Source organism: Pecten maximus, chromosome 3, assembly GCF_902652985.1.
Source record: "Pecten maximus chromosome 3, xPecMax1.1, whole genome shotgun sequence".
Classification (NCBI taxonomy): domain Eukaryota; kingdom Metazoa; phylum Mollusca; class Bivalvia; order Pectinida; family Pectinidae; genus Pecten; species Pecten maximus.
In genome coordinates, this window is record NC_047017.1 from 51,792,140 (window position 1) to 51,815,503 (window position 23,364).

The 23,364-nt window shown below is 34.4% G+C and overlaps 1 protein-coding gene and 1 long non-coding RNA gene across 3 annotated transcripts; one reads left to right on the forward strand and one right to left on the reverse strand.

Annotated features, from left to right (window-relative positions):
* The first annotated feature begins 1,872 nt into the window (after positions 1–1,872).
* On the forward strand, positions 1,873–4,632 carry LOC117322862. Its single transcript, XR_004531601.1, has 5 exons — positions 1,873–1,929; positions 3,170–3,238; positions 3,818–3,916; positions 4,065–4,124; positions 4,504–4,632. It is a non-coding gene; the product is annotated as an uncharacterized LOC117322862 (long non-coding RNA).
* A 6,614-nt stretch (positions 4,633–11,246) lies between these two features.
* LOC117322863 (uncharacterized protein DDB_G0271670-like) lies at positions 11,247–13,632 on the reverse strand. Of its 2 annotated transcripts, XM_033877799.1 has the most exons (5): positions 13,365–13,632; positions 12,886–12,921; positions 12,451–12,561; positions 11,640–11,938; positions 11,247–11,326 (listed from the first exon to the last, which is right to left on the reverse strand). In XM_033877799.1, exons 1-4 carry the CDS (start codon positions 13,417–13,419, stop codon positions 11,667–11,669), a joined length of 474 nt encoding a protein of 157 aa, XP_033733690.1. In that variant the 5' UTR covers positions 13,420–13,632; the 3' UTR covers positions 11,247–11,326; positions 11,640–11,666. The 2 variants fall into 2 exon arrangements, with proteins under 2 accessions (XP_033733690.1, XP_033733689.1); XM_033877798.1 differs by lacking the exon at positions 11,247–11,326 and having other exon boundaries at positions 11,353–11,938.
* Positions 13,633–23,364: the final 9,732 nt, after the last annotated feature.

Consider the following 23,364-nt stretch of genomic DNA (forward strand, 5'->3'; position numbering starts at 1 on the left):
CGGGTGCCATCCTGGATGACGTCATATTTTATTTAAGATCATTGCTCTACGATTTCTATATTATCATCACTTTGCCTTCAGAACGTATTATCATTGACGGCGTCAATATTCTTTTGCATTTTCTATCAAAATAATGTTAAATAATATTATCCAATGATTTAACAGAGGAAGATGATAGTAGTAACGCTGGTAATGATAACGGAGAAAGAGACGAATCTTCTTTTTACCAACATAGTTTACTTATGTACTGGTCTGATATGAATTTTCATGTGAAAAATATTCTTGTTTTCAGATTATCAATCATTATTTTCAAAGTACTATCTAATCAGGGTTTTCTATTAGCATACTGAAGACATTACAGTGACGTTATGCAGCACTGTAGCTTGACCAGATTTTGAAAATTTAATGATGTAAAAGGTTACCACATAAACAAATGCCTTAAAAACATACAATTTTATTGTTACCCTGACATTGACTCCCAAATGAAGATGTTTTCTCCAAAAACCTTTGACATTAAACATTACATACATGCTGATAGGGAAACTCATATTTCAGTTAAAACTTTAAGTTATTTCACAAATTTCCCGTGTTTTGGCAGTATCGATTTTATTCTTTCTGCAAACCTAGCTTTTCTACTTTTGGTAAGTTTGAGACTGGCCAAATTGAAATATCGAAGCAAATAAAACTTTTGCATTCTAAACTTATGTATCCCCACTCTCTTCACTTCATCATCTATACCAATTTTGGTGTATAATTTATTTTTAGATCGTTATACACCAATTGAAAAAATGTTATATTCATTGTATGAAAATATAACACGTGAGAGACCACGCTTCTGTGGTCTGATACTTTATAACAGACATGGTTATCGATCGATCGAGGTTTCCAACATTTAAATATATAGTTGATATTCAATGATGAATCATTAAATGTTATACATTTAAGTTGATGAGTATGACAGGATAATGATACATTCCGTCATGCGAGTAAAACCTTTTTAATGTTCAACAGGAAACCATTCGTAATATTCTATACATATCATTTACGGAAAGAACATTTAGAAAATACCAAAGCGATAAAAAGAAATGAAGACATCAGTAACATTATGTTGTCATATTCCATTGTCTTGACACAAGAATACATTACCATTTTGACCGAACTGAACTTTACAATTTCAAACAATTCCGTTAGTTATTTTTCAAATATGAATGTGATTGGTGAAAAAAATATTGTATCAACCATAGTGATTGTGCGATATTCGTTTGAAGATTTTAAGAGTTTTGAAACCTTTTTATCAAAGGTTTATCTTTACCACGCTTCTCAAATTCTGAAGTTCGATCAAAAAATGATGCCATCTTAGATGACGTCATATGATACTAAGGGCTATTGCTCTACAAGTTTCTTTCGTCACTTTGCCCATAGAATGTTTAGCAATTTCTATGAAACGAAATGCAAAATGACAGTATATATATTACTTTAACAGAGGAAGATGAAAATAGCAACGATGAGAATGATAATGGGGAAAGTGACGAATCATCTGGTCAGTATATTTAGGCCAACATAATTTTTCTGATGAACTGGTCTTATATAAATTTTATATTACACTTGTAAAAGTAGAGTCTCTGTTTATGAGTTTAAGAGTTCTTATCCCATTTTGTATCTACGGTTTATTTTATAAAGTTCTTACGCTTCGCAAATTTTTTGCTCGATCAATTTCGGATACCATATTAGATGACGTAATATTATATTGAATATATCATTGCTCTACGAAATAGAAATCACTTTGCCTGCAGAAAGTATTAACACTGATTGGAATGGTATTTTTTAACATTCTCTATCAATGTAAATTAATAGTATCCATTGCTTTAACAGAGGAAGACGAAAGTAGCAATGATGAGGATGGTAATGGGGAAAGTGACGAATCTTCTGGTGAGTATGTTTATGCCATCTTAATTTAGATTAACTGGTCTGAAATAAATTTGCATATGAAACATGTTTTTTGGTGGGGTTTTTTCAGATTATAAATCATTATTATCAATACATGTATATTATATAAACAAGGTTTTCAATTAGCATACTAAGTATAAAAAAAACCATAAAATTTCATTGTTACCCTGACGTTGACTCACGTATGAAAATGTTTTCTCCAAAAACCTTTCAAACTTTACAACATCAATTACATGCTAATGTGGAAACCTAAATTTTAGATTCAACTTCAAGTTATTTCACAAATATCCCCGTTATGACGGTATGGATTTTTTTCTGGAAACCTAAATTTTCTACTATGGGGTAGGTTTGAGACTGGCCAAATTGAAATCTCGAACCAAATGCAAACTTTGCATTCTAAAATTATGTAAACCCACTCTCTTTATTTCATCATTCATACCAATTTTGGTGTAGATTTTATTTTTAAATCTTTATACATCAATTTATAAAGAGGCTATGTATTATATAAAACTATAACATGACCCGGCCAGGCTTCTGTGGTCTTATACTTCATTGTTACCACGGTTGAAAATGAAAACGAACATCATCTAAATATGTATAGTCAATGATAATTTTCTTGAATATTATACATTTAATTAAATGAGTATTTAACAATAGTGATATACTCTGTCATTAGTAATACACTATTTATTCTTATGTATATAGATGTATAATGTAATTTTTAGAAGCATAATGTTTCCTATCGTATGCTTATGTGGTAACACTTGACAGCGGGATATTTCACCTGTAAAAGCGTAATAAAATATACACCCGTTGATCAACAAAGTTATAAAAAATCTTCGTATCAATGATGTCACTCTATATAAATAGAAACTAATCAACAGTAGGCAATAATTCCTGCATGTCTGTAGTGTTTACAACCTTTAGGGCAATGTTTTGGGATGGTGTTGGGGACAGCCCTGGTGTACGCATCATGTAATTTGTGCGTCAGTGATATAAACAATAGTATCAAATTACAAAACAACTTGCAGACTTTCATATAGGCTCCTGATAACCGACTATTCCATCACTTGCCTGTTTTAATTGATAAAAAGACATCTCTGTCAGACAAAAGGGTATCAATTATATTCTGCTGAAATAGTTTAAACCCGTAAATATTAAATATATATATGTGGGATATTCACTTGAAATAGGTGGTTAATAGTTTTTACTGTCACTACAGTGGCAGAAGGAGGAGATAGCGTGGGTAACCAAAATGGCAATGCTAATCAAGGAGAGAGCGATCCTCATCGTAAGTATACTTCTTAGGAAATTTTTGACGATATACTGGTCAGATATGATACATTTATACATAGATCTGAAAGGATAAAATGACTAGTATGAAATATGCATCAACATTTAAAGATGGTGTTACTGAGTACGTCATCATGGTTTGAAATTAAGGTCTGACTCATATCAATGTTTAGTAAAGTCTTCGTGAATATCCTTATTTTGCATTAAGGTATTGTACGCATATCTGTTATAGCTTAATAATGATTGGCATGACGATTCCTACTTGTGTTACTACGTGGTACTCTCTTTACATTAGAAATAGAGAAAACCCATATTCAAACGAAACCCTCATATCGCCCGTAGGTGTTTCTTGTTTATTCAACGACACATGCCGTGAACGTTTTGGTCAAATTCTGCTGATGTCAAATGAAAGTTTAGGTCAAATCCTGGTGACGTCACCTTTTTGGATGAACACTACTGTAAATCAACAGACAACCTGCAGACGTTTTCCCACGAAAGGCTATGATGTAATGATATTGAATACGTTCAATTATTTGCAGCACATTTTTAAAATGCCGTTACATTTTTTCTATGATAGGCAGCTGTGGAAGTCATGCCCATTACGATGTTCAAAACGAATGCTGCGTCTGTAATGAAGGCTGGGAAGGCGACCCATCTACCGACTGTGATAAAAAAGGTCAGCTGCCTATCTATTTGTTCATTTGTATTATCATTATTTTCTATCATTTATTTATTTCCTGTAAACGTTTAATTGGTGTATTACCGTTATTTTCTCTACATTATTCATTAACAACATCAATTCAGAACTTTGCTTGTTCTTTCAGTGACAGGAGTTGACGGGAATCAAAATGTTGGTGATAGTGAAGAAGATAGCTTTTCTCGCTGTAAGTGTTTTGATAAAACGTAATACTCAACTCATCTATTGGGATCTGATGCGTAATACATTGTTAAGGCGCTGAATTTATATTTAAATTAATCTACATAGAAAGTAAATCCTAAGTGTAATATATAACAGATCAGGCAACTTTCTTGCTATTTCAGCATTCTTTTTAAGTGATGTTTTCATTTACATGCCATGCCCTTCATATAATCTTCTAGAGCGAAACATACGTGCACGTTTTTTCATGATTTTATGAAAATTCGTTCTTAAACATTATTAATGTCATGTTTGGATATACATTTGTACATGTAGATTTTCTGCTTATTATTGAGTTGGGATTGTACAAAAGATACACAAGATATTAATAAAACATTTTTTTTCAGATCGTTGATATCCAGAACGAATGCACGTGATCTTACATCCAATCCAGGAAGTACATCTGATATCGACAATAATGCAGTGGATAGATCTATGTAATATTTAAATCAATAAATATTTAACATTTCTGGTTTAAGCATTGTGTGTCTTTTGGGTTATTCAATCGTGTCTAGAGTAATGTCGTTCTTGCTCGCGCTTACGATGACCATACTTCTTGTAAGTGTGGTAATGTTTTAGGTAGTGAAAATTAATTTAAGACAGTGAAAAACATCGATCTCCAACAAATACAAGCTGTGTATTCCCTCTATTTAAAAAAACCATAAAGAATACATGTAATCTCACCAACGTTTATTCCAAGCTCTTCACGTCAACGCAATCAAGATTTCATTCCCGCAGTTATCCGATTTGCCCACGTGTCTGAGGCTGTCAGCTTGTTGATTTGAGGTTAAACGTTCAAGTTGATATCAACAGGAGTGGATGTGCAAAGCATAACATGTAAGGTTATTCATTATTGAAATCATGTATGAAAAAAAATACTTCTATAAATCGAGCAAAGTACCTGTTTTACTATTTTCAAGTTTTGATTGCGTTTGAGTTTTTCCTTTTAGTGTTTTATTCGGCGGACATATTATCACAGTGATCTCGTCTTTATTCTCACGGTATTAACAGCGCCTCATCAGTCAACAGTATATCGACTGGTAATGTTCACTCTATCTATACAGTCGCCTGCCCGTCAGAGAATGTTTTTTTCAAGATGGCGGGCCATCATGATCACGGACAATAGTAGTGCACTTTAAGCTACAAAATCACTTATTTATCAGAACAATCCTACTGAGACAAAAACAAAATAGAAAGATCAAAATCATATTACCATATTAATCAGATGTTGTGTATTTTATAGAAATGAACAATGAACCTTTTATAAACAACTATGAATCTTTCGCCAAGTTGGGGAAACTGTAAAATTCTCCGTCACGGCCGTGTGTTTTGGCTCATATTAAATTATCAAAACAGCCTAATGTTTATCTTTAGAAAGACTCCCTGATGACATCCGCTTTCAAGCAATGACATGTTTAAGCTCACAGCCCTATAATATTTACAAAAAAAAGGGAAAACGATTTTGTTTACCTTACGGATTGGTCTCCCAAATTGTATAGCATGTTCAGCCGAAAATGTGACGGATTAGTTTACAAAAAGACCTGCATTTTGGCTACGGATTGATTAAAAATAATGAGCGCAATAGAAATTCCTTCTTCGTCAGAATTTAGCGGACATTTGGAAAAGACAAAATGTCAAATTACATTGTCAAATTTAGTGCTGGAACCGTTTCAGAAAGTAAGAAGCCCTGGCTTCATTCACATAATTGTGTACCTTTACCTGTGTGCCAAGAGAAACAACAAAAAAGTGAAGAATTACCTTAACCTTTGATGAGGATGAAAATGAGAAAATCGAACATCTCGCACAGAAAGTTTCTGGCTACTTAATTCTTAAAATTGTACGGAGCTTGTGAGAGACATGTATAAATAGCTGGGTACTAAGAGGACCAATCGACCACGTTTGTTGAGGGAACGTGAGCTGATTCTTGATAGATACACATACCTGTCTGCTTAGAACAGGTGTAAACTTAAATGTATTGGCGAACCTGGTAAAGTACATTGTAGATTTTATAAAGAAATAACTCTTGTCATGTTACAAAAAGCATCTGAATAGTGACGAGGTTCAGAATAAATGTATGTACTCAATGTACTCAATGGTTGGTCGAGTAGCATATTGGTAACACACTTGTCTTTCACCTAGACGGCTTGGGTTCTATCCCCCGGCCGGACGTGAAAGGTATGAGGTCACTTGCCCAAACAATTGGGTTTCAACCCACACGAAGACCTCTAGCGCGCTTCCATCCGGCCCAACAAGCGTGATAAATATAAGATACAACTTGTTTCGCAATCGTTGTAAAATAGATAAAGTTTATCTAGTTTAAGCATCCTTTTGCAATTGAGTATTAAAAAATCATGATATTTATTGGAATTATAAGTCATATGTTTGTCAGAAATAAGGACTGGGCCGTGAGTCCTTCTGACTATAAAATATTAAATGTAACCGGTAAATACCAGACACTTTGTACAGTTTACATAGGTGGAACAAAACAGAAACCTAGACAGCAAATACACCTCGTCGAAACCGGACCCTGTAAACGACGACAATACATCAGATGATTGACGGACAGTCAGCATTGATTTATATGTCTGCGTTATGTCGACATAACTTTACACTTTTGACACAAGGTCAGATTTCAACATTATGGGAATGGCCAATTACAAAACGATCAATGAAGGCGATTAGGAAATGAAACAAGTTATCTGTCATAATGACCGCGTACAATGGAAGATTGATATCCACAAAAGACCAACAGAAATCGCTGTTATCGCCAGCAGTTGAATGAGAAATTGGAAAGAAACAATGCCTTTGTTATTGTTCAGAAAGCCACTGAAAATTTGGCTTTTTGGACCCTGCGGGCTTGAATAAGGCACTAGGTAAATCGGTTCAACCTACCAACACGCAAAATAAAATCATAGGGAAATTAGCAGGATTTGAAACTTATATACAAATGCTACATCATGTAAACACCAGCGATATTTAGTCGTTTTGTGATCAATGGGGTCCAGGGTATGATATCGTAGATAAAAATGGTGTAGGATATCTCACCAACCTTCTCTAGAAGACTAATGATGATCCCGTATTCCAAAACCCAGCAGTACAGCGAGTACTCACATTTCGTGGTTTTACATTGTGGGATTCAAGATGAAAGAGACCGCTGTCTGACACCCGCGGGATTATATACGGGCCAACGTGCGGAAGTTCCAACCAATTTTCACTACCATTTCTAATAAACTTAGGAAAGGCAGGATTCAGAAAATGTATGCAGGAAATTTGAGCATTCGTAGATGTTAGCACCTGTAAAGTCGTAACTCTACGTAACCTTCATTTACGACCTTTACCGAAAGGATATTAGTTTTCTTTTGTATCCAATATGTGAACGCATCGTTGGTAACCTTGACCCACATTCTCGTGTGGTCGGTTTGTGAACAGCATTGGTAACCCTAATACTAATTCTTGAGTGATCGGTAGTGAACCAACCATTGGCAACCCTTACACATTCTCGTGTGGCCAGTTTGTGAACACAACATTGGTCACCCTACACACATTGTCATGTGACCGGTATGTGAATATATCCTCGGTAACATTACTGTCTCACCTGTCCGATTCGTTGGTATACGAAGTGTTCATCAGACACGAACTATAGTCCACGTAGTCCAAATTTCCTGAATTCATCAATTATACAAAAATAACTCTTTATCTCTTTGAAGTAGAATTCGAGGCAGAAGGCACGATGGTCAAGTGGTAGGACGCAAGGCTATGTGACCACAAAGGTTCGCTAGTTCGAGTACCGGCACAGGAACTGTGTTGTATTATTGCACAAAATTCTTCAGTTGTGGTCCGGTCTACTCAGCTGTAACGGACAGCACAATAAATATGTGTACCCTGTTAGCACCGAATGACAGCTCACGTTGTATGCTCTTCAGGGAGTTGAAAACTACATTGGATGATTGCTAAAGACCAATCACCACGGATGATAAGATCAGATTTGTGTGCGACAGCTGTGGTGCTGGGATAGAGCAGTATTTAAAAGACCTGCAAAGTATCATTTTTATTAATAGAATTACATTTCTGTTGTTTATTAATAGTCTGATAAAAATAGTCTGGTTCATTGATGAAAATATTATATAGATTAGAGTTCATTTGCTTCAATGAAAACACCAACAAATATAAGTATACATCACAGTTATAATGAGCGCTTATTTGTTAGAAGGCTTCCCCTGAGGTATGTCGGCGAATTCAATATAATTTAGCAAGTTCCATAACGAGGGAGCGAGATAAAGCTAGAAAATGTCTGTAAGACATAAATGCCCCCGTTGCCACTCGACACCACGCAGATTGGTGATGATCGCATCAACAGTTCCTGAGATTAGCTAGTTACATTGCATCGGGATGGGACGAGACGTTGTTATGTGATTAGAAATAAATAAAGTAGTGAAAATTGTCTATTTCGTATTGTTAATAACCACGTACTCCGTCGTTATTTTTGCTGCAGTTTTTATTGTTATCCAACCCATCATCTATCAATATGAATGGGCAAATTGTGATGTATATCATCGAACAAGAGGCGTGTGGTGGTCAATATGATTATATTGTTCTGGGGCTGTCGATAATTTGGTTGCATTGTTAACAATATCACTTACTGTTAATCATTTATATTTCGCGTGGGATTAATTCGTAAATTCGCTTTATTACGCGAGGAGAGTGAATCGATCAATGAAATCTTCAATAGGTTACGAAAGCATGCATTTGTGAATATATCTGAAGAGGTAAATTCGCGAAATAAAGCATTCGCGATACCTTGGTGATTTACAGTACGTCATACAAATCTTTATGTCTTTGACTAATTATCAGATCAGATGGGGAAATGACTAGCGCGAGTATGATGTATAATTTTAATCCCAATGTTTGGATGTATAACTTCTTCCTTACTGTTTCTTATTTAACTATGTCAAGGTCATTGTAATGTTCATATTTGTTAATTTTGCCATGGGAGCTTGGTCTATGAGATGCTTCAAATGCAAAGCAATATTATACAAATTTGCATATGTCATCATAAGCAAAACGCTGTGTGGCCTCGCCCATCGTTCTCCTCGGCTTTTTGTCGTGTAGCATTCTTTACAAACATCAGTGTTTTAAAATTCGTGCATCGCAGTGTCTTTAATCGTTTCACTATTTATAAGAATAAATTAGCGTTTAATGAGTTAAGTATACAATCTAGAGTTACAGTTGATTTAACGGAAATAGTTACGTTATAAATTGCGACAATATTGATGCACTGTAGCACATACATAATGTGTTTATATTTATATGTACTTAATGTGCACGTGTCAAATAATAGTTCTCATGTTCCTAATGATTACCATTGAGACTATCACTTGATTCAGAGGCTTTTCACGCTGTTTGGACGTCAGTGCATCGTGAACCAATCTTTTTTTAAGTTAGATGCCGATATAACTTTTTTTAGCACTTTTTGAAAGTCGAATTTCCCAACAAGGGACCATTAACATCAATTAATCTGCCCAGGCTAACACACCTTGGTTATTTCGATACACAAGTACCCCTCTTATTTCTCAACGTTATTTAAACCCCATTTCTCCAAATGTTCTTACAAGACAGTCATAAAACAGCTGAATTTGGACCACCTGGAACACCAATCTTTTTCTTATTTTGAGAATGTGATTTAACACGGATTTGACCTTGGTATGGATCGCGGATGTCGTTGATGAGGACGCTTACCCTTTTGGAATACTTGGTCTTAATCTCCTCCCTGTCCTTTTTAATTTGTATCCATGCGATATTATTGTTATATTTTATACCGGTTGTTATCCAATCTGAAGAACATTGAATATGGAACAGACAACCAAACACTTTTTACAGATGGAAGGAGGATTTTAGAAGTTTTAACACTGTAGATTTGGATGCCTTCTGCTCCACGATATCATATCATCCGGGGAAACCGGAATGCAGACGATTTGTGGACAGTAGTGTTCTTTTGTATATTGCAATTGTTATGTATATCTAATCAATCTCTCTCTCTCTCTCTCTTCTTTTTTAACAACAATCTTCTTCCTAATGTCTCCCTTGAGAATGCCTTAGTCTTTACCCTGAGTTGGGCGTTTCTCCCGCTAGGAATATTTTGGGTCCTGTTCCCTGGCCGAGACATACCAGAGTCTATTAAATGGTAGTTGCTGCTCCCACTTAACATTATAGGCGTTCCGCTCTATCACAGCCGGAATCCCGACCTTCACTACCCTTTGTTAGCTCATTTTTTCGGCCCTTTTAAGTGTCTAGCATTTCGTTGAATGCTATGTTATGGCGATTTTTGGGCAACCCCAATAAGTCTAGCTAACATGGTATTGAGGATAATGTACTGATGCTGTAGTTGCTTTATATTGTTTATTAAAATTACTGTGTTTTGGAATTTATTGTTTATTTTTCATAATGACTTGTGTTTTCGAGTCATGGGACTGACTAGTTTATATTATAAATTCTAATGGCACCATTTTGGTGGCTATTTCCATTTAAAACCTGTTGTTAATGATTTTTTTTTGTTACAACGTAGGTAATGGAATAAATAATGTCAGTTTCTTCAAAAGGTGATTCCAACAGACAGTTGTTCAAAATCACTGTAAGACATCAGTTATTAAAAGCGTGTAACACCACAAACATATCAACAGTTTGACTGGGAGGATTTAGTTTTAGTATAATTACGCGTGTAACACCACAAACATATCAACAGTTTGACTGGGAGGATTTAATTATAGTATAAATATGCCTGTTAAACCACAAACATATCAACAGTTTGACTGAGAGGATTTAGTTTTAGTATAATTACGCGTGTAACACCATAAACATATCAACAGTTTGACTGGGAGGATTTAGTTATAGTGAACTTATACGTGTTTAGTACTTTATTCACTCCCTTCAATATTTCCTCCTTTTACAATTTAACCGTATAAAACAATACGATACTGATTGAACCATGTAGTTGTAATCTCTATCCCATCAAAGGACCTTTTATTTGTAAGTCTTTCATTTATAATGGCCATTGGTTGATACCAAATATACATACAAGTCAGAAGAAAATCGAATGACTCAAGTTTTATTTTTAATAATTGATTGTATTTCTCATTACACACAATCTAACAGCAATTAAGGTTACTGGTGTATCTGAAAATAAAACATACAGTATTAAGAAATACGACGATATATCAGAAATGTACGTTCTTACAATATTGTCTTTACGTTACAATTGCATGTGATTGCTCTAGATTTAGTTTTTATATTGTATATATGCATGCATAAATGTAGAGGAAACAGACGATATTAAACATCAAACCTAACAATTGCCCTCGTCAGTCGTCATGCCCAATAACAGATATACTTGTTTATTTTGGTTTCGTGTGAAGTTCTTCATATTTTAAACTTTATTCAGTTAATGATATGTACATGTATTTTATGGAGAACATGATTAATGCCTCACCGTTATATGCTAGGGTCTTTTTTAGTATTAATCCCCGCTGCTATTACTTCCGTTTTTGCTACTTTTACTTCCGCTGTTGCTACTGTTACTTCCGATCTCGCTACTTTCACTTCCGATCTCGCTACTTTCACTTTCGCTCTCGCTACTTTCACTTTCGCTACTACTGCTACTGCTGCTACTGCTACTGCTACTGCTACTGCTGCTGCTGCTGCTGCTACTACTACTACTGCTTTCGCTGTCTTGTATCACGTCTGGCTCTGGCTGAAGGACTGGTAGTGGTTGAGCTACGGTGATTAAATCTAATGGGAAAGAATATGTAATCGATAATGAAATTAAGTACAAATTGAATTGATAATAATTGTATTTGGTTTATGATTGCAGAACAAATGTACCCATTCTTATTTGTGAAGAGTGCTCCACGAGAAATTGATATTTTCATACATTCGGATTTTACCGAAACACAACACAGAATATTATCATAGTATCCGTCAAATGGAATATGATATGAATGCACATTGTACCATCTTGTTAAATGAGCGTTCGACTAATATTTGACATAATTAAAATGATCCACATTATCCTATTAACTCCTGGTTTTCCAAGAAAACTGCGCACTAACTTTCTCAATTGGCACCTGACATATTTGATTAATGATTCATAAACCGGTGTTCAGGAATCAAAAATGACCTTTCTGTCAAAAATGACAATAGCTATTATTAATATAGTGAGTGATATAGCATTATCAATCCGTTTATAGACTTAAAGGGCAGCCATGAGACCTGTATATGGCATATACTGAATGGAAACTTACGACATCCAGTATCTGGAGTTCCACTGCATCCATGGTCACATACACATGCTCCAGCATTCCAGTCATAATGAGCCAAGAATCCACATTCCACAGGAGCCCCAAAAAGGTAGCCTAAATAAACAGCAAGCTGAACATACACACGAAAATACAGTGTTTCCTTGATATGATATACTGACTGAATTAATTTTGATTTTAATGCAGATTGCTATATCTAAAATATATAATATAACGTAGGACAAACAAAAACAAACTTGTTTCTGTTGTTAGAAACAAAATATGATTTTTTTTTTTTTATAATAAAGGAGAGGAGACAGATTACCGCATGTAAATTAAAGCCAGCCAAATGTTGTAGTAACGAATGTAGTATACAACACGATCCGGCTGACTCCTATTTCAAATATATACTTCCAAAAATTACAAGATCTCCATAAATACCTCTCTTTTCTCTCCTCAGGTCAGCTCCATCCGCCACTGTTAAACCAATAGTTACTTTTGTAATTTGTTTTATTTCTCATTCAAAACATTATAATTTTATTAAATACTAAATGTCAATATCCATCTTTGTTCTAAAGTTCATTTACCTATTTATGGAGTTGATTTTTTCAATGTCAGCCCGTAAATTAAGCAATGGCGTCGCTGTTTGTTACATCGCTTTTCACTGGCTGTGCATCATTAAAAGTGGCATTGCCGTTTGTGTTAGCAACGAAATTATTATGAGCTGCGCATATGTCAATAGTGTACATCATTTTATTGTATTTTTTTATATCACAAAATATTCACTGCCTATCTTATTAAGCATTATTTGATATATAAGATCATGGTATTGTATTTAGGTGAGTCTTTATACCACTAGTTATTCATTCCTTACCTAATCAAGCTGTATTTGATATTTAAGTCAACAAATACATACTCACCCCAACATCCGACCACGACCAACGTTAGCAACGTAAGATCTCTGATCCCAAACATCCTGTACAAATGCTATGGCTGGTCAACGGATGAGTGTACAGTACTTATATGGTGTGACACACCTGTCTTAACGCCATAACCACACGCTACATTGCCTTTATAAAGAATGGAAAGCCGATCTTTCCGGCTATTTAGGTTTTCGTCCAGTTACATATATAAAAGTCAAATAAAGACTAATCATACATACGACTTCGTCACTAATCTTTTCCGTTTTGACGTCAAAATAAGGGACAGGTGTTACAAGTGTTAATTTCACAATGCCTTGACACGATACAGATTTACAGTGTGTTCAGTACACTACATATCTTTTGATAGTTTGATGTGTTTGAAGTTTTAAAAGTTCCCTGAGTAAGGTATTATTAAACCGAATGATTAGATTTCTAGATTTGTATTTCCTAAGTTAAAAACGTCTTGGTATAGCTAGTGATATCCCAACCATTCTTATGTGTATTACACTTGACAGACAGCTGGCTTTTACCAATTAATGATGTCATTCATTTCATTTCTAGTTATTCTTTTATTTTATGATCTATACGTTTATTAGCATGACGAAAGCCAAATTCTGCGTCAGGACTGCCACATTATCATAAGATGAAATGGCAATTAAGGGGTTCATAATCTGTGGACAACTTCATTACATGCCATCATCTGTTGCCGGAATGTAAGTAGATATACATCATCTGTTGCCGGGATGTAAGTAGATTATGCATTATATTGTTATTACGGGATGTTAGTATATACACATTATTTGGTGATTGTGAGAGATTGGGTGAAGGAAAATTATATTGAAATGAATTACGTAATTTGGGAAACATATACATCATTATTGATAAATATCGAATCTGGTATTAGGTTCCCTTGGGAACGGGGACCGCTATATTTAGATACCATCATCGAATTGAGGTAAAAGTATATCTTTTATATTAAATCAAAATACATGTAGATAATATAAGTACTTTTAAAGCAAGATATCACATCCATGTTATTATTGCAAGCATTCCAATGGCGAAAAAAACCCGATAAATGTTAAGTTCGTAACTTTGCTGCCGAATCCATATCACGTAAAATGGAGATACCTAAGACCTGATGAATGCCTTCCGTAGTGCCATACCACATGTGTTTTCATTGTATTCTGCACTAGATTTTTATGCGGATTACATTGATTTGTTTTTGTTTTTGGACCCTAGTGGGTTTTTTTTCTGATGTTTACTATCTGTTCGTATCGTTTGTTTCAATACTTATTTCCTTTATTTGTTTATTTGATTATCTATTTATTTATCTATTCTTTTTTATTTATCATTTACTTATTAATGGGAGCTATGTACAAAAAGAAATATGTTGATGAAATCTGAATATAGTACTTATACAATACTCAGCCTGTGGACTATTTGTCTCTTCAGTTTAGCGGTCTCTCCCTTGCATATGAAACTTAGAGGTTTAATGAGAGCTACGACGTGAAAGTCAGATTAGAATGATTCGTTGTCATACGGTGATGGAACAGACCGACATTAGAATATTGCCATTAAGAATACGGTATGATGTAATATATTCATTAATCCCCATTGTAATGTATCTCGGCGCTAGAGATCAATCCATTGGAGTATATGTACTCGGCTGCCCTGCTTTAACTGGCCTATTTTTTCTTTGTGTAACCGTTTCCTGTCTGTAGGATTGGAGTAATTTGGACAGTCCATATATAATGGTGTATTAGTACATTACTATAGTATGATAAATCTAATAAACATTACTTTATATGTAAATACCAGAGGTCATAGGTCAAAAACAAAAACCAATATTTCGAGATATTTTTTAAGATAAACCTATTTCATGGTAGTCTGCTTCGTTCAGTCATCTGTTTTTAAATATGTTGATAACTAGGGATTATACATCATGTGTGTGTATGGTTCCACTCTTACCTCAGCATATGAATAGGAATTAAGTTGTAAATAATGGCTTTGCACTTTGATCTGAAGCATATGACAACCATTACGAAGCAATAAGGGGCGGTACGATATGCTATATACAGTAACTAAATTAGGTCTTACCTTTTACAGGATTAAGATCCACTCTGATACAAGACGTTCGCCGACATGACGCCACTTCGAAATATATTGTTTTCTTTGATCATTGCTTTTGGTAAGTTATTGTTTATTGTAATCGACCGTTACTTAACTACATTTAACCGGTATCATTTCTGTTAAAACGTTAATTGTATCAATGTTTATGAGTTTGAATACACTAACTGAATATTTCGCATGTTTAAATTTTTATTTAAAACACGTTGACGACATGAACTTGGCCGGTTATATAGCTGGATTCTAAAAGTGTGTATTAAATAGTTTTCCTAAAGAAATAGCATACATTTTAACAATTAAATCGGTTTGATGACAATCATTTAATTCGTGAATTCAATAAATATAGATTAAATACAGCTTTCGCTGAATGGCAACATTAGGTATTCATCTAAAGTATGTCAACACAATTTCTTATTTCAGCAGTGGAATGTGCTCTTCTAGGAAAACGAGGTTTGTGCTACCGTGTTCTGATTTATCTAAGATTAAGATACATTTGTACTTTGTCAGTAAGAACGATGTCACTTGAGTTCTAGCTTGAAATGTACATTTCATCGTTAAATAACGATAAGCTTTTATTAGTGCAGTCGTAACTAGGCGGAACTTTTCCACCAATAAAGGCGCTGAAATGATAACAATGTTAAAATATGTACGCTTTATTACATGAAATCCAAAGTAATGAACATTTATTTTAGTTCTAGTTTGATGTTTTGAGAGCACGCTGCCTCAATGGTGGATGCATACCTCTTCATATCGAAACAGATACTTTTTGTCAAATTTCCCCATCACTATTTTCAAATCTACGCCACCGATTCTAAAAAAGCAAATAAGAATAAAGGTACCAGAGAGATATAAAAATTATTGAGATGAATTAAATCATTAATACATTATGAATCTTTCTCACAAAAGAGACTTTTTTCGAAAATATCAAATTGGCTTTCTCATTTCATTTTTAACATATTTGCTGATGATTATAAACAGTTTTCTTGACTACTTATTACAGACCAATGTTTTAATAAAAGTTTGACTCATTTTATTACTGAAGAATCACGATCTGTAGGAAGTAGTAGTGGAGGATACAACATTGACAGCGTTATCAGTGACAGCAGCAGTGGAGAACACGGCTGTATTCACGGTAATATAACAGTACAGTAGCGACGAGGTGCCAACCTATCATTTCGTTATGAAATAACAAAATTTACGTCACATTTTGATAACTTTTTATACAAAAACAAATGCCTTATTCTCAACCAATAGGCCAATAATACAATAATTATATTGTCCTTACACGTCCTAGAAGGACGAACCATCAAAACCTCAGCGTGTTGTTAATCGTTATCGCCATCAAATGAAGTGATAGTTAAAATTAGACTTAAAATGTATTTACAGTTATCAAGTGAGGCGTTCAATACCGAGATTACAAAATGATTGTCTTAAACTAATCCGAAATTCGTTTACAGCAATCAAGTGTGGAGTTCGAGCTTATCCTCTAGGACGAATGTGTGTATGTTACCCGGAATACAAAGGCAATCCTTATACAAACTGCTATGGTAAGTAGTTAATAAACGAAAAAAACACGGACGAACGGCCATGCTTAAACAAAGATAGTGCATACACATTGCTTTCCAGAATATCATCTTTACAGCACATGTCTGTATCTAGAATGTTTCTTTTTTTCAAAATCATTCAGACAAATGTTAAACACCACTCAGTCGTATGAAAACAATAGTTCATATATCATTTGGAAACAATACTTTAAACAATACTTTATATTTCCTGTGAAAACAATAGTTCATATATCATTTGGAAACAATTGTGTAGGTTTATGCAATAATTCTGTGCCGAAGATAACCTGTATTAAATGTAGGAATTTTAACAAATAGTCTTACTTTCTTTTTCAGACAAGGAGAATCATGAGTAAAAACAATACATAATCACCACATTACCTCGTATCTTACATGATCCAGTTGTTCAAATAAAATGTTATCTAACATCAATATACAAAGTCTGTTGTGTATTCCTTAAAAATAAAATCTAAGAGCAAATAAACAAAAACAATTTTTGCGAAAAGACACTCACAAATAGATCTGTACTGAATTCATTAACACCACCAATATATATGTACTGAATTCATTAACACCACCAATAGATATGTACTGAATTTATTAACACCACAAATAGATCAGTACTGAATTCATTAACACCACAAATAGATCAGTACTGAATTCATTAACACCACAAATAGATCTGTACTGAATTCGTTAACACCACAAATATATATGTACTGAATTCCCTAACACCACCAATAGATCTGTACTGAATTCATTAACACCACAAATAGATCAGTACTGAATTCGTTAACACCACAAATAGATCTGTACTGAATTCATTAACACCACAAACAGATCTGTACTGAATTCATTAACACCACAAATAGATCTGTACTGAATTCCGTAACACCACCAATAGATATGTACTGAATTCCCTAACACCACAAACAGATCTGTACTGAATTCCCTAACACCACAAATAGATCAGTACTGAATTCCTTAACACCACAAATAGATCTATACTGAATTCCTAAACACCACCAATAGATCTGTACTGAATTCCCTAACACCACCAATAGATCAGTACTGAATTCATTAACACCACAAATAGATCTGTACCGAATTCATCAAAACCACAAATAGATCTGTACTGAATTCCTTAACACCACCAATAGATCTATACTGAATTCATTAACACCACAAATATATATGTACTGAATTCCCTAACACCACAAACAGATCTGTACTGAATTCCTTAACACCACAAATAGATCTGTACTGAATTCCCTAACACCACAAATAGATCTATACTGAATTCATTAACACCACAAATAGATCTGTACTGAATTCATTAACACCACAAATAGATCTATACTGAATTCATTAACACCACAAATAGATCTATACTGAATTCATTAACACCACAATAGATCTGTACTGAATTCCCTAACACCACAAATAGATCTGTACTGAATTCATTAACACCACAAATAGATCTGTACTGAATTCATCAAAACCACAAATAGATCTGTACTGAATTCATTAACACCACAAATAGATCTGTACTGAATTCCTTACAACCACAAATAGATCTAGTACTGAATTCCTAACACCACCAAGAGATCTGTACTGAATTGCCCTAACACCACCGATAGATCATGTACTGAATTTCATTAATCACCACTAAATAGATCTGTACTGAAATTCATCTAAACACCGCACAAATAGATCTGTACTGAATTCCCTTAACACCACAAATATATCTAGTACTGAGGAATTACCTAGACACCACAAATAGATATGTACTGAATTCATTAACACCACAAATAGATCTGTACTGAATTCATTAACACCACAAATAGATCTGTACTGAATTCCCTAACACCACAAACAGATCTGTACTGAATTCCTTAACACCACAAATAGATCAGTACTGAATTCGTTAACATCACCAATAGCTCTGTACTGAATTCATTAACACCACAAATAGATCTGTACTGAATTCCTTAACACCATAAATAGATCTGTACTGAATTCCCTAACACCACAAATATATATGTACTGAATTCCCTAACACCACAAACATATCTGTACTGAATTCCTTAACACCACAAATAGATCTGTACTGAATTCCATAACACCACAAATAGATCTGTACTGAATTCATCAAAACCACAAATAGATCTATACTGAATTCATTAACACCACAAACAGATCTGTACTGAATTCCTTAACACCACCAATAGATATGTACTGAATTTATTAACACCATCAATAGATCTGTACTGAATTCTCTAACACCGCAAACAGATCTGTACTGAATTCCCTAACACCACAAATATATATGTACTGAATTCATTAACACCACAAACAGATCTGTACTGAATTCCTTAACACCACAAATAGATCTGTACTGAATTCCTTAACACCACAAATAGATCTGTACTGAATTCCTTACAACCACAAATAGATCTTTACTGAATTCGTTAACACCACCAATAGATATTACTGAATTCATTAACACCACAAATAGATCAGTACTGAATTCGTTAACACCACAAATAGATCTGTACTGAATTCATTAACACCACAAATAGATCTGTACTGAATTCATTAACACCACAAATAGATCTGTACTGAATTCATTAACACCATCAATAGATCTGTAATGAATTCATTAACACCACAAATAGATCTGTACTGAATTCATTAACACCATAAATAGATCTGTACTGAATTCGTTAACACCACAAATATATCTATACTGAATTCATTAACACCACAAATAGATCTATACTGAATTCGTTAACACCACAAATAGATCTATACTGAATTCGTTAACACCACAAATAGATCTGTACTGAATTCATTAACACCACAAATAGATCAGTACTGAATTCGTTAACACCACAAATAGATCTATACTGAATTCATTAACACCACAAACAGATCAGTACTGAATTTCTTAACACCACAAATAGATCAGTACTGAATTCCCTAACACCACAAATAGATCTGTACTGAATTTCTTAACACCACAAATAGATATGTACTGAATTCCTTAACACCACAAATAGATCTGTACTGAATTTCTTAACACCACAAATAGATCAGTACTGAATTCGTTAACACCACCAATAGATCTATACTGAATTCGTTAACACCACCAATAGATCAGTACTGAATTCCCTTACACCACAAATATATATATACTGAATTCCTTAACACCACAAATAGATCAGTACTGAATTCCTTAACACCACAAATAGATATGTCCTGTACAGAATCTATGTTTGGGATAAGCTTCATTTAAAGTTGGTCAGTTAGTGAATGTTTGTAACATTGGAGATTCCATCTATATTTGTGTTTGTGTCTTACGCTGGTTTTATCGATTTTGAGGTGGAATTTCGGTTTCGTTATTAAGTCGGTATTCTCTGTTAATTTGGAGTTCGAATTTTGGTTTCGTTATTTAGACGGTATTCTCTGTTGATTTGGAGGCGGAATTTTGGTTTCGTTATTTAGACGGTATTCTCTGTTCATTTGGAGTTAAAATTTCTGTTTCGTTGTAAGGTCGGTATTCTCTGTTGATTTTGAAATGGAGTTCCGGTTTCGTTATTATGTCGGTATTCTCTGTTAATTTGGAGTTGGAATATCGGTTTCGTTATTATGTCAGTATTCTCTGTTGATTTGGAGTCGGAATTTCGGTTTCGTTATTAAGTCGGCATTCTTTATTATTATCCTGATATGACCCTGACAGGTGACAGGACGTTAAATAACATGGAAAATATGTTTTTAATTGGATATAATATTCTTAAAAATCAGCTTATAATTATTTCGTATACGTCAATCTCTTTTCTGATCAATTATATTTTTATTGACTGAAATAATATATAAATGCATAATCTCATCATCAAAATCACATCATTAATGAAATGCCTCAAGTGAAATATAATCACTAGCAAGTTTTCATGTTTTATACTTTATGATGTTCGCTCGAGAGGAGACACACACCGTACAACCGACAAACAAGCCCATTTAAGGCAATCTTGATTTTGAGTGCTCCATGATGATTGGTCCGCACGACCAGGAAGTTGTTTTATCGTCAACGATATCTTTGACATCGCAACATGACTACCGTTTTTGTTTTTGATTTTCTGTTTTTTAATGCAGCAGCCTACTTAAGGACGAAATCGGTCGTGAGTATCATAACTTCAACATTGACGTGCCGTTTATCACAATTCCTGCAACTTGAACAATTATGGCTTTTGTAGACGTTTCAAAAATATCTTGTCAACAATTTTACCGAATGACAACGCGAAACTCATATGGATTGTGCACGAAAACTACTAAGATGGCAGTCGTGTATTAAGGGTCATTTGAGGTTATTTTCTTCTATTTTAAAGATCCCCATTGGTCCAATACACATTTCGTAGAGCGATACATTGGGTTTCACTTCGTTCATTTAAGGGAATACGACATGGAAATAACAGACTGATTGTCCTGACAATTGATATTGTTTTTGCACCACTACTAGCATTTGCTTTATTGCAAAAGATCACCGTCTTTTTCTGCTCATTTTTAGTGACCTAGACTTGTTTAGAGGAATTTTTTATCTTCAAAAACGCAATTATTGTTTTATCAGAGGAAAATTTATATGTAAATAATTAGTTGTTTTTATAACTATGCCAGACTGTACATGTATGTTTGACGTTAGATTGGTAATCTTGACAACAACTTGACATTTAACTTATTTTCTCAAATTGCCCGTGTAACTTTGCCACCACATACATTGGGATTGGCACACGCTTTTGCCTCAGTAGTCCAAATATTCTTACCACGACCCGGAACATTTGAAATTACATACACAATTTATATGAATTATGCGTTGTCATTTGTTGGAACAAATATCATTGTTGTAAATGTCTACAAAACCTCTAAATGTTCGGGCTAAAGGAATTATGATATACTGCACGTCGAAGTTAAAGCTACGAAATAATGACCGATGTTGTCAAGTAGACCACTGTATACTATTGGTAACTTGAGTAAGACTACGGCAGTCATGTCATGTCGTGTTACTTCAGATCCCAAACGTATTTGGTATTCAATCCAGGTCACCGCGTTAGAAATTACTACGACTATATAATTAATCAACAAAATGTTGTGACTACCAGCAATCACGTCAATATTTCCCTCTCGTTGTGAACTATTTGTATTTTAGTAAGACCGAGACAGAGGACATCTAACAGTGTCTTCAGTAATACCAAATATATTTCACGAGTGGGGCTAATATTTTGATATGTTTCACGAGTGCGCAGCACGAGTGAAAAATATCAAAATATTAGCCGCATGAGTGAAATATATTTGGTGTAACTGAAGACAATGTTAGATATTCTGTTTATTACATTTGTTATCAACGAAAACCCTACCCCGTATGCTAACTAGGACTACAGCGATAATTTGTAAACAAAAAAAGTAGTTTCCCCTGTCCAGGTGCTGACATATATATGTCGGGCTTTCTGATTGGTCAATTATTTTGGTATTTTCTAATCATTAATTTGATTGGTCAAATCAGCAAAAGTGATATGGATCACTTTTATAGAATGAATATTTTTTTTTATATTTCACTGGTAAAAATGTAATAAATAGCTATATTACATACATAGAAGATACCTTGATCCTACAAGAACTATCACAGGTTTGGTCAAGGTAGGCAATATAAACTATAACAAGGGGCCGTTGGATAACTCCGCTAATAAGGGGGTAAGGGGCATAATTTTGGTATGTGACACTCCGGCTCATCTAGATGTATATTTGTGTTAAGCATGGAGAGCTCAACACCATATGTGCCCGAAGTAAAATCATCAAAGGGGAATAACTCCACAACTATGGGGGTAAGGGGCATGCTGTCGGTATGCGTCACTCCGGCTCATCAATATATATATATTTGTGTCAAGTATGGAGAGCCTGGGTCGAGTAGTATTGGTGTAATGGTCCGGACAACATATGTGCCCGCCCGCCAACATGATAACATAATACGTCCCGTCTTTCGTCGGGCGTATAAAAAGTAGCCACAAATGTGAGGGCAATGCCATTCCATCAGTGTTGTCTTTTTAAACACGTACGAGGGATATATTTAATAAATTTAATCAAAATCAGACTATGTTTAAATATGATATGAATTCTCAGTTTGATTACAGATAAACACACACTTTAATAAACCTCAAACACGGCGAGAATTCGATGGTTCACTGTGGCTGTTATGAAAATAATTATCGAGTAGTTGAATCTGCAGCCATTTACACCAACTAATACCATATGTCTTT